Source organism: Cibotium barometz, chromosome 29, assembly GCF_041138505.1.
Source record: "Cibotium barometz isolate CiBa-2024 chromosome 29, ASM4113850v1, whole genome shotgun sequence".
Lineage (NCBI taxonomy): Eukaryota > Viridiplantae > Streptophyta > Polypodiopsida > Cyatheales > Cibotiaceae > Cibotium > Cibotium barometz.
In genome coordinates, this window is record NC_141074.1 from 6,090,495 (window position 1) to 6,106,149 (window position 15,655).

General features: G+C 46.6%; 1 protein-coding gene across 3 annotated transcripts in view; it reads left to right on the forward strand.

Moving 5' to 3' along the window:
- The window catches only part of LOC147621778 (neurochondrin family protein), a 127,860-nt gene that overhangs the window by 74,370 nt on the left and 37,835 nt on the right, over positions 1–15,655 (forward strand). For 2 of the 3 annotated variants that reach the window (XM_086822784.1, XM_086822782.1), the window contains exons 9-13: positions 1,599–1,789; positions 1,908–2,002; positions 2,082–2,137; positions 2,341–2,439; positions 2,634–2,733. In XM_086822784.1, the coding sequence (XP_086678910.1) occupies positions 1,599–1,789; positions 1,908–2,002; positions 2,082–2,137; positions 2,341–2,439; positions 2,634–2,733 (541 nt within the window). The remainder of the gene's footprint in view (positions 1–1,598; positions 1,790–1,907; positions 2,003–2,081; positions 2,138–2,340; positions 2,440–2,633; positions 2,734–15,655) is intronic. The other variant, XM_086822783.1, reaches the window with a different exon arrangement.

A 15,655-nucleotide genomic window follows, 5' to 3' on the forward strand; every position in this document is an offset into this window, starting at 1 on the left:
CTCTCTCTCTCTCTCTCTCTCTCTCTCGTTTTTCCATCATTTGTGGTTTGGTTGACTGCATCAGAGATGCTTTGTCCTCCTCGGCTGGCTGCACACAGAAAGTACAGCATAGCAGCTGCCGTACAGCAGCTGAACAATATTTGTACAGTCGGCCACAAGTGCGACTCCAGTTGGAGTTCTTCTCTTTTGTAGTCGTGATCGTGTAACGGGCTGTTATGGGCCAGTTTTCAGGGCTGGTTTTTGTGACTGTTTGGGCCCATGGATCGGTTACAGATCAAGTGTGGAGTAGTTTCTCTTGAAGCTTGCCTGCTCGGATGCTCTGCATATGAGCTAGCAAGGGAGCTCCAGCTGGCTATGTATTAATGCCTTGCCGCCATAATCTACTATGTACGAAATGCTGAAGAAAGGTGGGCGACAGCTCCAGCTCACTGTTTTCTTCCGGAGATCTATCTCAGTGCCTATCCTGACACAGGAGGGGGTTACACTTCAGCGCGCTGCGGACCCCCGAGCCAGACAGAGACCGAGAGCACCAGGCTACCAGACTCCCAGACTACATCAGAGAGGGAGATCACAGAGATACGAGCTCGACAGCAGCACCATCCAAGAGCGGCTAGCTCACTTACACTCACACCCGGAGATCATGCTCCGAGGTATTTTCGCCTTGCCATCGCCATCGCCATCGCCTATGTATCACATATTACACCCCCATTATGGTACTGGTTGGAGCTAGACAGATCTGCATTGCATTCTTGTATACCTTGTGCATATAGGTTGCATACTGAGCCTCTAGTAGTAGTGCTCCATCCATCACACCCCCCCCACTAGCTCAATACTTTCATAGTTTATTTCATATTCATTTTGTCCTTTTTTTTTCTGGACATCCAGAAGACATTGACAGTTGTACATTGATTTGTCTCATAGGTCGAGTTTGGCCTCTAGTAGACGTTAATACAGCTTTCTTTCTTTCTCTCTCTCTCTCTCTCTCTCTCTCTCTCTCGTTTTTCCATCATTTGTGGTTTGGTTGACTGCATCAGAGATGCTTTGTCCTCCTCGGCTGGCTGCACACAGAAAGTACAGCATAGCAGCTGCCGTACAGCAGCTGAACAATATTTGTACAGTCGGCCACAAGTGTGACTCCAGTTGGAGTTCTTCTCTTTTGTAGTCGTGATCGTGTAACGGGCTGTTATGGGCCAGTTTTCAGGGCTGGTTTTTGTGACTGTTTGGGCCCATGGATCGGTTACAGATCAAGTGTGGAGTAGTTTCTCTTGAAGCCTGCCTGCTCGGATGCTCTGCATATGAGCTAGCAAGGGAGCTCCAGCTGGCTATGTATTAATGCCTTGCCGCCATAATCTACTATGTACGAAATGCAGGTTATCCCCCTCCTCAACAGCCACAAGTGGAGATCGACTTGAGAGTTAAAAACGTTTTTAAACTAGAAACGTGTGCTTACTGAACTTGCTAGACTGAGTTGTTCTCAATCTTAGGGGATGCACTTGAAAATAGTTATCACGCTCTTTCTCCAACGTTGCTTGAGATATATTAAAAGAATGCCTTTGATGTTCAGCTTCTGTGATGTACTGATAAATTCTACTGGACAGATTCTTTCTTCTTTTGGTCGAGACTTTGCGGGTGGAAACCGTAGTTCTTTTGAATGAAGTTGCACGATCACGGTTCTATAGGGACTATGCTATCACTTATAAATCAGAGGAACCCATGAAAAGACAACACAATCTGGCTACTTGTTATTCTTTGTTGGAATCGGTCATCAACATCACCATTGAGGAGGAAGGTTGATAAACCCTTGCCTTAATTGATTTAATAGGTGCCTCCGTACCTATGTTCTCATATAGTGATACTCTTTATACCTATGTTCTCATATAGTGATCGTTGATCACATGCTTGTGCAGATGATCAGAGATTAACTGATGTAGTTCTCAAAGAAACTGTTTCTGCATTGAATGAGGCCATCAGTACTGTATTTGAATTTCTTCAAGAGGCAAAGGTGGCTTCTACTAAACTTAAACTGATGAACACTCTTGACACATTCTGCTTTATAACAAGGTTATGGTTGCGACTGGCAGAGACAGAGCATGACAAAAGGAGATGACATTCTAGCATCAGCTCGTTTGATTGGCAGGTTGTTGGCATGAAAACGAGTGATCTACGAGAAACTTCTCTAGGACCCTCATAATGAGACATACTTTTTGGTTATGAACTTGAAACTTCTGAAGCAATGCATAGCTTACTAGATAGATGCACATGGAAACGTTGCACATGGAAACGTTTAAGGGATGATAAGGGCTTCCTAGTCTGAGTAAATCGATGTTTTGATTTGTGAAGATACTTAGCAGATGCGCCTTCGTTTCAGAGGGACTTTAGCAGACAGTTCTTGTCAATGCTTGAGTATTTCTTCACAATCACTTGGGAATATGAAGAAAGGTATGCTTCCATGGTTGTGCTCATGTGATGATCTGCATGCACTGTTTGTTTACTGTTGTGATCAGCATGGTTGTGTTCATGTGATGATCTGCATGCACTGTTTGTTACTGCAGATAAATTTTTCTAGATGAGAGTATTTGACTCAAACCCTTTTTGTCCAACCTAAAGATCTGTCTTTTTGATTTGTACTGCAGTCCTTTTTTTGTTATACAATTTCTTTTGCCTGCGATTTGTCAAATCACCAAGGAGAAAGAAGGATGCAAAGCTTTACTATCATGGGGTGGCCACAAACAGGTACTTTGTATGTCAAAATGGACTATTAGATAAAACGAACTTGCTTGTTTCGTGACAACATAAGTGGAAAGTGAAAGTTACAGCTTACTCAATAAAGCGTGAAAAAGATCAAAGACTTTGACAAGATAGTTCTAGATGAGTTCTTTGAAGAACCGATGCATCTGTGGTTTGGAGAGCACAGAAATTGACCTCTATGGATTAACTACTTATTGAAACACGTTTTTGTTATCTTCAGTTTGCAACTCAAAGCTATGAAATGGTCTGCACACAGCAGCACTGTGTGGGCAAATCGGTACCTGGTTGCACCCTGAGCAGGAGGTCTCGGGTCAATCCCAGCTAGATGCAGCCGATAGACACCTTCTGCCCGTGGGTGCAGGGCTCTTTGCTCGCAGGGATCTCAACTTAAAGAAAAACTAAGAGTTTAGACTAAGAATTGTTGGGACCAAGTTCTGCCGGTGGCAACCGTCGAGACTTCTATCCACCACAAGTCATGACCTTATACACCAGACTTCGGACTTCCCATGGTTATTGGTTGTTGATTGTTAGCAGTCTTCCTCCTTGTGACCTTTGTGTACTCATGGTGCAGGGAGTCTCATTGAATCAGTCATGCATGAAGTCTCATTGAATCAGTCATGCATGAGGAGATGTTTAGGTTCTTTCGGTGGACTCCTGTCATGTTGTGCCTTGAATGAAGTGTTGTCAAGCGGCGTTCCTCACTGTGGGGTGTTCCTCTCGGTTGTCGTGTGGTTGACTAGTGGAGAGAGCCAGAATAGGCGTGTGTTTCTTAGTCTGTGTGCTGACTCCGAAGGGTGTACTGCCCTAGAGTGGAACTCCTTTCTCTGGTGACGCGATCGGGGCTCCTAGCCAATGAAGTTTGCTAAAGGTTTGTTGAAAATTTGGTGAGCACAGCAAAGGACTTTCAAGACTACCAGGATTCCCAAGTAGTGTTGTGCTAGTCTAGAGTGCGATGTGTGGAAGACTATGAGCACCTGTTGCTCCACCTATTCCTTGCATGTTCACACACGGGTAGTCCAATCAAGAGCCCTTTCACTATACATCGAGCTTGAACTTCCATAGAGGATAATTAGTGTTGTTGACCTTTCTGGCAATATGGAATAGTGGTGGGCACCAGAAAGAAGCAATTTCTTCTAAATTGTTGTAAGATGTCAATCAACAAAGAAAATTGTACCAAGCCGGAGCTCTCATACCACGTAAAGGGATACAACGTGCTGTGCATGCATGCAACAATCACATGAAGTAGGATCTTTCACAGCACAAAAACTTAAACTCATGATCAAATGCTATATTACTTTATGTGATACAATAGATGGCTAATACTTACACCTGTGTGCTCCTAGAAGGGAGCTTGGATGGCTAATTTGGAACTGGTGAGATCGAGGTTGTATGCTAATAGAGCTAGGATGTAAACACAGTGTGATGGTTGATGTATTGCATGGAGATTGGGCTAGTAGTGTCTCTATGAAGGCCAAGAGATGCAGGGCAGCCATGACTAGGATGTGTTAATTTGTGGTCAAAGTCGGTGCCCCCATCTACGGTGTTGGACCTGTCCATAAAGAATTTCAAGAAACTGCTACATAACTCCACGTCCATTCGGGCTCACCTTGGGTGCTGGAATATTTGAAAAGAGTGTCCAACAGTAAAGTCTATCTACCTCGTGTGTGGACCATTATGAGATAACGGTCCACTCTAGCATGTAGCAGCCTCCCCAACATACCTCTCTCAACAATGACCTTGAGCTACTCACAAAGCAAGACACAACCCAAGCATCGAATAGATAGATTGCACTAGGCTCATGAAGGCATCTCTATGTGCCACCTACACCACTGAGGTGTCCAATTTGCTACCTACACCACTCAGGTATCCACCTTCTAGAGTCCACCTAGCTTGCTCTAGTCCCTTAGTGGTTGCCACCTTACATAGGATTTTAACCTTTGTCTATACCTCTAGTATTCACACAAAATGCTAAATTATTGCCATGAAGACTTATACTAACCATGAAGACGTATACGGAATTATTGCTATGAAGACTTATATTAACCATCCAACACACAGATAGTTTGATCATATTTTCAACTCTCTTTTGATCAGTACATCCAAATTGCGCATGGTGTGCTTTGACCAAGGAGCTCACAAAAGGATCAGTACATCCAAATTGTGCATGGTGTGCAAAGAGCTCACAAAAGATCTCACTCATTTTTGTTGTCACATTGGCTGTAGAACCACAAGTTACATAATGATCACGAAGACCAATGAAGATATAAAGACAATGAAGCCATCACGAATGTTGATGTTGCCAAGGTTGCCCCAAATGGAGCGTGCAAACCAAGACAAGCTGGCATAGACACATCAGTGCCCAAAGGCCCCACCGAAGTATCAAGGGGATCCGTAAATTTATCAAGCAAAAAGTGCGGAGTGACGTTTGCCGAGCATACTTTTTACAAGATTATCCAATCCACCATTTTTGTTGCCACATTGGCTTTAAAACCACAAGTTACATGATGACCACAAAGACAGATGAAGATATAAAGACAATGAAGACATTAAGAATGTTGATGTTGCCAAGGTTGAAGGTTGTTCCAAATGAAGCCCGCAAACCAAGACAAGCTCGCATAGGCACATTAGTGCCCAAAGGCCCCGTTGAAGTGGCAAGGGGGTCCATAAATTTTACCGAGCAGGAAGTGTGGAGCGTACATTTGACAAGATTATGCAATCTACCATTTTTCAAGAATGGTGAACGATTGCCACTATTAAGAACAAATTGTACAAGAGTACTCTTACTAAAACATATTTGGAGAAAGAAAAATCATCTTTCTCTTCTTACTTATTCATGTAAAAGAAAACATCATTATTTTCTTTAAATCATCATGCAAAATTAAGAATCCATCATTTTTAAAAGAAGTGGCGCCTTTTCTCTCTGCTCAACTTTTCCTTGCCTGCCTTCACCCTCTTCCTTCCCCTCATTGCTGTGCACTTCCCTTTTGCCCACCTTTTAGCTCGCCCTGCCTACCTCTGATGGAGTACCTTGAGTTTTTGTTCTTGTTCATGACCCTTACATCATTGATGGTTGCATCTTGTTACAGAGACCGGATGGCTCACATTTTCGAGAGAGGATGGAGATTGCTGGCAAAGGATATTAGTGCTGTATTTGCCACCACAGCAGGGTCATCTTGCTAGAGATTGTCCCAGATCCAGAGGCCGCATTAGGAGGTAGCGTGGACATGCTTATCAAGTGTTTCCCCCTACAGCGCTCCTCCACCTTAGCACACTACATGGCGATGGGTGATGCTTAGGGATGGCAAGCGTCTTTGGACCCCCACCCTGCATCGATGCCTATGCACTTAGTAGAACACCCTAACCCCTTTGCATCCCTGGCTACACATGATGATGATTTTGCATAGGATGGGTATGCTTGCATTGCAATGATGATGATATGTCACACTATGCATTGCAGTCGGATGGTAATGATGCTACATTACGTTCCCCGGATTTGGAAGGAGAGGTTTCCCCTCCCTCATTTATGAGAGACACGTTCCTGCCTTGATGAAAGGGGGTCCTTCATCGACCATGAAATCTGGTTGTCGCAACTTTTAGTCCTTGTCTTCATGAGGATTGTCTCATAGAACATACAGGGACTTGGTGGTGTTTTTCTGCATCGTCGGAAGCAGCTTATCAAGACCCAGCTTCAGTCTGTAGTCACGGAAGGTACTGGTGTGTGTTTTTCTGCCTCGTTAGAAGCCGCTTATCAAGACCCAGCTTCACTCTGCAGTCACGGAAGGTACTATGGACATTTTACTTTTGCAGGAGCATAAACTCAATGCAGGCCAATGTGGAAGATATGGCAAGTTAATATCTGGTCACACCTTTTGGTCGGGAGCTGCAGGGACCAAAGGTGGTGCATGTATTTCAGTGTCAGCCCCTATCTTGCGTTGCATCATTGGCCATGGTGTCATTCTACCTGGTAAGGTGCAGTGGATCATCATTGATTTGGTATTGTGAACATGTATGCACCTAATCATAGAGGGGAGAGGATTTCCTTTTGGAAGGCCCTCACTGATTTGCTTCCTCATGCTGATCATTGGATCATTGGGGGTGACTTTAATATGGTTGAGCAACCTACAGACAAAAGAGAAGGACAAGTGGGTATGGTGCACCCCCTTGAGAGGGCCTCTTGGGAGAGGTTTTTTCTCTCCATTCATGGTAGAGATTGTAGCTTGAGGATGATAGTTAAAGGAGGCCATCCTCTCTGCCCTTTTCTTGGTCTAGTAGGAGGGGGTATACCAAACAACGAGCGAGTGGGAACGAGTGAAATAAAGAACGAGCGAATCCCGTTCATATTGTTGAACATACATTGTTTTGATGCACGTGTAAGCACAAGTAATGGACACACTTTTGCGTGAGATCACGTCACCTTGGCACAAAAAATCATGAGATTTCATTTACTTAATTAGAGCAACATTCCGTTCATAGATGGCAAAAGGAGCCACAAACCAACCGCGACAATGAAAACATAGCTACTAGCTAATCGCCTGTGCTCCATTGGATTACACCGAGTCGCACTCATTATCGACAAACAAGTTGCGTTTGTGTTGGCGCTCTCTACATCCCTGATCATATCGGGGTCACCTACCATGCGTCCTGCAATCGCCTCAGCACTCTGGCAGCATACTTTACATAGACAAAAAATAACAAGAAGAAATTTTAGGCCAAGATTATCTATTCCCAAAATACCAAGAAGAAGGAATTTTAGGCCAAGCAAATGAAAAATTCCCTCTCCCTTTAAAGCATCTTTTAATCAATCACCAACCAAAAAATATTGATATATGAATCGACGGTGGAAAAACAAAAAGCATTGAAAGATGCCAAACACAATAAAATAGCACCATTGCATCTAAGACATAGCCAATATTCCCATGCCATTCACAAATCCATATCAATAGAGTCATGACAATCCACCCAAAAATGTTCTAATAGTAAACGAAATAGTAAAAATGGTGGCAATGAATACGAGGTGAAGGTGCTCACTAGTTCGTACTTAGCCCGAATCATCCTGAAGATCATGGACACAAGTGGTCTCTCCATCGATCTCCATCCATCGTATGTGCGTCTTGATCGACTGTGATGATCTAGGCTAGGCCCTTAGATCTGTACTCCATATAGCATAGCCAATGTGACCAGCGTGTCAAAAAGCCACAGCTTAGTGCATGGCTCCTGAAACTGTACCTGTGAGCACATCCTCTCTAGACCTCCTAGTGCTGCATATCCTCTAGTCAATCTGGCCTCTGCTGCCCCCCTCATGGAAAATGTGGGCCCAGTGAACACCACTCCAAGATATGTGTATGAGTCAACATACTCCAATGTCTCCTGCCCATATGTGAAAATAGGCGCTGATCTCCAGACCCACTGAGCTGTAGTGTTAAACACCATAACCTTGGTCTTACCAAGGTTAACTGAGAGCCCACTGTCCTGTGCATAAGCATGTAAAGTATTCAAGTGCCTCTGCATACCCTCTGGTGAGTCTGCTATAAGCACAATATCATCAGCATATAAGAGCAGAGGTATCCAAGTGCGAGCCAACTGGGCTCCTTTGTCCCCTCGTGTCCTAATATAATGAGAGATCTCATCAATGTATAGTCCAAATAGAGTCGGAGAGAGCGGGCAGCCCTGTTTCACCCCTATAGTGGAGTGTACTGGCTGGGAGAGACCCTCTGAAGTCCGCACTTGCCCAACTACTGTCTCATAAAGTGCCATAATACCCCAAATGAGCTCACATGGAACCCCCAAGTCTTAAAGCCTGCGCATCAGTCTAGCTCTCGTCACTGTGTCAAAGGCCTTGCGAAAATCCACAAAGCCACAGTAGATCTTCCTCCCATGTGCTCTGCCCTCCTCAATGATAGCTCTGAGGGAAAAGATATGATCCAAAGTAGAGAATCTCCTCCTGAAACCGGCTTGTCCCTAAGCTCGGACCCCTTGTCTCTCTGCCCATCTGCTTAACTCCTGCTCAAGAATAGAGGCATATAGCTTTGCCAGCGAGTGACCAATCATAATGGTGCGGTAGTAAGTCGGCAGGCTCGGATCTCCAGACTTAAGTACCGGCACAATCGTGGAAGTACTCCAAGTCCCAGGAAACCCCTCACACATGGCTCTATTAAATATGAGAGCTAGCAAGTCTGCAATCATATCTCTAGCATGTATGAAATTCTCGGCTACAATGCCCTCATGATCATGTGCCCTCCCTGTATGCAATCTGTTGATGGCCCTCCTCACCATCTCTGCTGTGAAGAAGGTAGAAGTGGGCGGACAAGGCTTTGGAGGGTTCAGTAGTGGTGGCTGCTCTGGTATTGTGTAGAGGGAGGCTACATACTCGCCCCATGTATCTGGAGAGGTAATGGCCGGAGGCGGGGGGTGCACTCTTAGCAATCTCCAGGCCTCATCAGAATCCTGACTCAAAAACAACTGATAGATGTCTCTCTCCAGCCGAGCTAAGAATGCTCTTCTTCCGCCGAATGAGGGATCGGAAGATGATGCGTGACTGTCTATATGTAGTAACCATAGTCACAGGGGACGGCGGGGACGGAGCCTAGGAACGCTGGGACGCCGAAACGGGACGGCGCAGGGACGGGGACGGACGGGGGCGGACGGACGTCCCCCGACGGACGTTTCAAACCGGGGACGACGCAGGGACGGGGACGACTGTCGGGGACGGCGTTGTGCGGGGACGGCAGAGAGCCGTTGCGCCTGCCTGCCGCCTGCCTGCCCCTTCCTAGCCGTTTATGGCTGTCGGGCCTGGGCTCTTCTAGCCGTTTATGGCTGTTGGGCCTTGGCCCTTGGCTCTTTGAGGCTTGGCCCTCTCTCTCTCTCTTGCCCTTGAGGCTTTCCTCTCCCTCTCTCTTGCCTATCTATATAAGAGCCCACCTCTACAAGGCTACAAGCACACACAAGTTCATAACTCTCAAGGCTCATTGCTCAAGCTTTCAAGGCTCAAGCTTCTTGACTCTTGGAGTCTTTCAACTTCCAAGCCTCTAGGCTCTCTCTCTCTCTCTCTCTCTGTCTCATTCCTCAAGGCTCTCTCTCTCTCTCTCTCTCTCTCTCTCTCTCATTCCTCAAGGCTCAAGAGTCAAGCCATCTTCAACCATGGCATCCTCCTCACGTGCCGGGGCTTCTTGTAGAAGGACAACGGATAGACATGGTGGGAGGAGGTAAACTACACCACATCCGTTCATGGAGGCGGTTCTCGGCCATGGGTATGCAAGCTTTGCCCGTACCGGCGAACGGGTGGCGCCGACAAAGTGCGAGCCCACCTCTTGCATGAGAGTGGGCATGAGGTGAGGTTTTGCATGAATGTCACGCCCGAGAAGAGACGGGAACTTCTTGACAAGCATAGCGTCTACGAAGCGGTCGAAGCGACAAGAAGGACACCACGAGTAGCCGTGGATCCCGCGACGATGGGGAGAGGAACTCAAGCCTCTACCATGGAGTCATGTGGTGGATCGGGATCATGCACACCATCACCTTCACCATCAAGTCGGAATGTTACTCCATCCACGACACTGGCACCCTCCATCTCCACGGCCTCTCAATCATTACGTGGCCCACGGCGACAATCTACACTTGGGGAGAATTGGAACCCGAAGTTGAAGGAGGAGGTGGATATGGCGGTGGCCCGCTTCTTCTTCCACGACCACATTGCCTTTCAAGCGGCTAGGTAAGTGCAATCGATCATTGCCAATTCATCATTCATGTTTTCATCATCCTAGTCCCCTTCTCATTAGTAAATTACTTTCTTGAATAGGTCGGAATACTTCGAGGTCATGGTTAAGAAGATTGGGGAGTATGGCTCAACCTATACGCCCCCCCTCATCCGAGAGCTTGCGCACTACATTGCTCATCAAGGAGAAGCGCATTGTAGAGCAAGCGGCCGACAACACAAAGCGGCAATGGGAGAGGAACAGAGTCTCCCTCATTGTGGATGGATGGAGTGACACCCGCAAGAGGAGTATTCACGGCATGGTTGCATATTCCCGCGGAGAGATGTACTTCATCTCATCTCATGATGCATCCGGCACTGGGAAGAGCGCGGATGTGCTTGCGGCGGAGTGGGCTACCACCATGGAGATTGTTGGCCCCGAGCATGTAGTGGGCTTTGTTGCGGATGGGGAGCCTTCCAATAGGGCGGCGGGAGCTATTCTCCAAAGTATGTATGGACATGTCACGGTGTCCTTTTGTATGGCTCATCCTAAACAACCTCCTCAAGGACATCGGGGCATTACCATGGATCAGCCCGCTCATTGAGGAGGCCAACACCATGGTCTCCTTTGCCCTCAACCACCAAAGACTTTGGCATGAGTTCAACAAGAGGTCCCGTCTCTCTCTCCTCAAATATTCCGACACCCGGTTTGCCTACAACTTTCTCATGTTGGGCCGGTTGAAGGATTGTAATGGTGCTTTGAGGGGGCTTTTCCTTAGCGACGAGTTTGTCGCCATGCAAGAGTCCCATACAAACACTGGCCAAGAGTGTAGGCTACGGGCGGATGACGCCTCTTGGTGGGAGCGTGTGAAGACCACAGTTGCTATGATGAGGCCCATAGTCCACCTGTTGAGGATTGTAGACGCTATGCAGCCATGCATAGGCAAGGTCTACGAGGCCATGGATCGCATGATAGAGAAGTTGAAAGACTTCGTGCCTGACGAAGACAGATACGAGGAGATCCATGCCTTGTGTCTAGGAAGGTGGAATTCCTACTACTCTCCATTGCATGCAGCAGCTTATGTGGTGGACCCAGAATTCCAAGGCAACAAGCAGGAGAGCGATCGGGAGTTGAGCACTGGATGGAGGATCATCTTGGATCGTCTTGTGCCTGATGCATCGGTTAGGCGCAAGATCAGGGACCAGCTTTCGATGTACAGGTCATTTCATGGCTCCTATGGTCCTTCGAGCTTTCTCCTCCATTCTTGTCTTTCTTGCCCACTCTCCAAGCCCCCGTGTGTGTAGGCCTCGAAATGCCCATGCGTGTGTATAAATCTTTGGCTTCCTCCTCTACATAGTCACCGTCCTTAAGACCTGTGATCTGCACATGAAGTTAGAGAGAGAGAAAAGAGATGTTTTACTTGTTAAATTTTTAGTGGGCGCCTGGGCCTTTTTTGGTTGTCCACCATCAGCCCTTTGCAAGCAACAAACTGTTCTCTTAGCCTTGGTCTGAACACTAGCAATCCATCTCTTCACAAACCCTAGCTCTTCATCTCTCCATCTCTTTGCTACAGACCAAGAACTTCGAGGTCTCCATGCTGACGAGAAAATCCAGGTTAGCCCAATTATATTCAGTTGATCTCATGTTTGATTTCTTGTTCAAATGTTGTCTAGCCCGCATAGCCTGCGCCGGCATGGTCTACAAGGTGGCCTATGTAATTTTTTTATTCCAAGTTGATTTATGTTTAGGTTATGCTCTTCTTTTATTTTGTTTATACTGTTCTAGTGTCGGTTTTTTGGTTCGACTTCACCTGGACATCAGTCTGTGCCAGCACGGCCTATATGCCACAAGATCCTTGGCCATTTATATGGCTTTTGCTATGCCGTTGGTACAGCCTATATGCCACAAGATCCATTGGCCATATGGGACTTAAGAGGGTCAGTGGACATAGAGGAGAGGAATTCTGATCCAGTTGGGTCGGCTGGGTCAGATTGGTCAGAACAGTTAGAATACAGTCTATTGGAGTCAGCAGTGAGTCTTTGGTGTGGTATCTCTTTGAGATTGGAGTAGCTTGAGAGTTAGGGAACGTCAGACGACCTGTGAGTGAAGAATTCTGCTTCAGTTGAAACAGTTGGGCCAATCAAGATTGTTTCGGACAGTTGGGTCTGTCTCAGCTAATTCAATCAGAAGGGTGTCAGCAGGGTGTGGGCTGAGGGTCAGCAAGGAGTCATGGCGGGTCCTCAGGTTGTGGATATAAGGTTAGCTGATGCTGGAGGATTGTAGAGGATCTTGAAGGACACATTTTGGAAGGAAGTGAGTGTCAGCATTCAGAAGCAGGTATACAGTAAACTTCTGATCTGTCTGAATGAGCTAAGAGTGTTTTTGGTCAACTGGTAGTCAGCTGAAGGTTTATAAGGGAAAACCAAGGTCATTGGAGGACAGCTGACCTCGGAGGACGTCTCGAAGAGGCAACTATACAGTTTGAGGAGTTTGGAGTGTGCTCAAGTGTATGCCAGTGCTAGCTGGAGACCAGGGGAGGTTAGCTGAGTGTACTAGTGCCTTGATTTGGTGTTGTCTGTTGGTGTTGTGGTGCTGGTGGTAGTTTTCTCCTCACGGTGATGTCAGCTCTGAAGGGAGACCTACCAGAAAGCATTCACGGGCGTGCGAGCGAGGGGTGGGAGCCATAAACCCTCGCAACAATAAGGGTGGTTTGGAGCTCAATGTCAATGTCGTGCTAGAGAGAGGTGAGCTTGTCTTGTGAAAAATTGTTGATTCTCCCGACTTGTGGGGGTGATGAAAGATTGGCTGTGGCAGAAGCCATAAAGCCGATCAATGGTGGGCGGCTGACTCGAAAAGAGGTGGCGGGGGGTGGGAGGAGAGGCTGAGGAAGAGAAAGCGGCGGGGGGCAGAAGCAAGGGCAAGGAGGGAGGCGGGGGAAGTAGAGGCGGAGGGCAGGGCGGAGGCGGGGCAGTAGAGGCGGGGGCAGAGGAGGGAAGCAGCAGAAGAGAGAAAAGGGACATAGGCGGGGACAGCAGAAACGAGGTGTCCCAACAGTGCGGGCTCACAGTCCGTGTTAACTCTTATGTCATGGTTTTCTCATCACCTCTTTGAGGCATGCTAGGTGCAGTGTCTATAGGAGGGGTATCATTCCCATTCACAAAACCACATAGGACCTTGGCCACAAGCAAGTTTTTGATCATAAAGCTCCACAGGGAGTAATTACTCCCGTCAAGCTTGTCTTTCTGTGCCAATACACCAAATACATCTCTAGCATTTTGTGCAAATGCATGGGCAACAATGCACACAATTTTTGAAATTCTTTTTGTTTGGGAAATGCAACACTGCAATTGTCCTGTAGTAGTCAACTGCAGAAAAGTCATGTAGGAAGAGAAATTGATAGTTGAAAGAAGAATTGATGAGAAATTTTGCTACCTTGAAGGTTGAATGCCCCAATTTGCGCTGTAATTGTAGAAATCCCCAATTTTTGAAATTTGTAGGTGTTGCATGTACAAATGTGAGTAGTTATTGACGGTACGAATAGTATGGACTGCAAGTACGACGATTGTATGGCCGTTACACGAGAATGGCAATGCGAGGATGTATGGTCATGTACAGGCTCTCATAGGCGTACAAACAGGTACGAGGCAGTGTGAAGATGTGCCATCGGGTATGACCTCGCGTAGGCGTACAGACATGTACGAGGTGGCACGATGATTGGGTATTTATGGACGTCAAAAAAATTTGGGGCGAATCAACTTGGAGCTATAGTACCACTGTTGGGTTTTGAGAAACCCTAATGTTTAGCAGAAATACACAGAAAACTGCAAGAACACAGTGTAGGGAGAAATAGAGAGCTTGGAAGTGTGGATATACTAGAATGAAGTGATAAGATGTGTACAACCACAAGTACCCTTTGTTCAAACCCGAAATGTAAAAGTATAGGTGTCTGGACACACAAATGTCCAAGCGAAAAAAACCTCTATAATGTGTAGAGGGAAAAAGTGCCCCTAGTAAGCCCCCGTTCACTCAGTCACTACCACATATGTATAACTCTATACACATAAGCTGAGCTATACATCCCCAAATCCTCTAAGCAGCTCTATACCCCCGATGCAATGTCGTAATGTCTTAGAAGCTACCAGGCATCTCGGGCAGGTGGGGTCTACTCCAAAAATATCCCTCCACTGACTAATGCGAAGGCCACCATGTAAGAATAACCAAAAGAAGTGGGAGATGTAGCTCCTGCATGAGTGCCAAAGTTTGTGCCAAAATCTCTTTGGAATCAATGGGGTGATGTTATAGCTCTTTGAGTGCGGCATGAGTGTAGGAGTCCTCTGAATCTGTTTAAGTAGCAGAAGCCCAATATCAGTGCAAAGGTTGTCGTTTTTGGTGCCACATTGGGTCTTACCTCACAGACTAGCCCCGAGAAACTCCTAGCCGCAACACTCAAGAGATGGAAGCTCACTAGGAGGGAACCCCTCAAGTGCTAGAACCTTTGCAAGAGGGAACCTCCAAGAAGTATGGAGATCAGGAGGGGACTCTAGGTATGGAAGGACAGCTCATGAAGTGTCATGGCACTTTGGGAGGCCTTGCAATGGTGGTCTTGTATGAGTGTGCAGTAGTACTAAGGGCATCATTTTTGAGGGGGTTGCTCAACATGATCTCTTAGATTTGACACACATACATAGGACAGTGACTGGATTTAGTGACGGAATGAGTATGCAAGTCAGAATGTTGCTTGGAGTGCACTTCTCACAAGTGGAGTTTACACGTGATTTCATAGTCACACCTTTGGTTGGTGTAGACATGGTTCTGGGTGTAAGGTGGTTTTTTTTTTTTCCAGAAAGGAGACTTCTATTAAGTATGAAAAAATGTTACAAAATGGAGATTTCACACCAAGAAAGGTGGAGATCTCAACCAATCAGGAGCCGTGTGCTGCCAATAGGGTCCCAAGTGAGAGGACGTGAAAAAGATACCAATGTCCCACTCTCTCATAAACTGGCTGCGCTTCCTCTCCGCAGCCCTCAAAGATCCGTGGATTCTGGTCCAGGTTTCCATAAAGGTGTGAATAATATCACTCCAAATCCTGCAAAGACACTGAGAAACAAGAATGGGAGTACCCTCAATGGCCTCGGTGCATCTAGCCTTCCAGATATTCCAGGCTGAGATGCTAGCAATAATCTCCCAAGAATTGTCTAACCTCTGTGCCAGAGGGA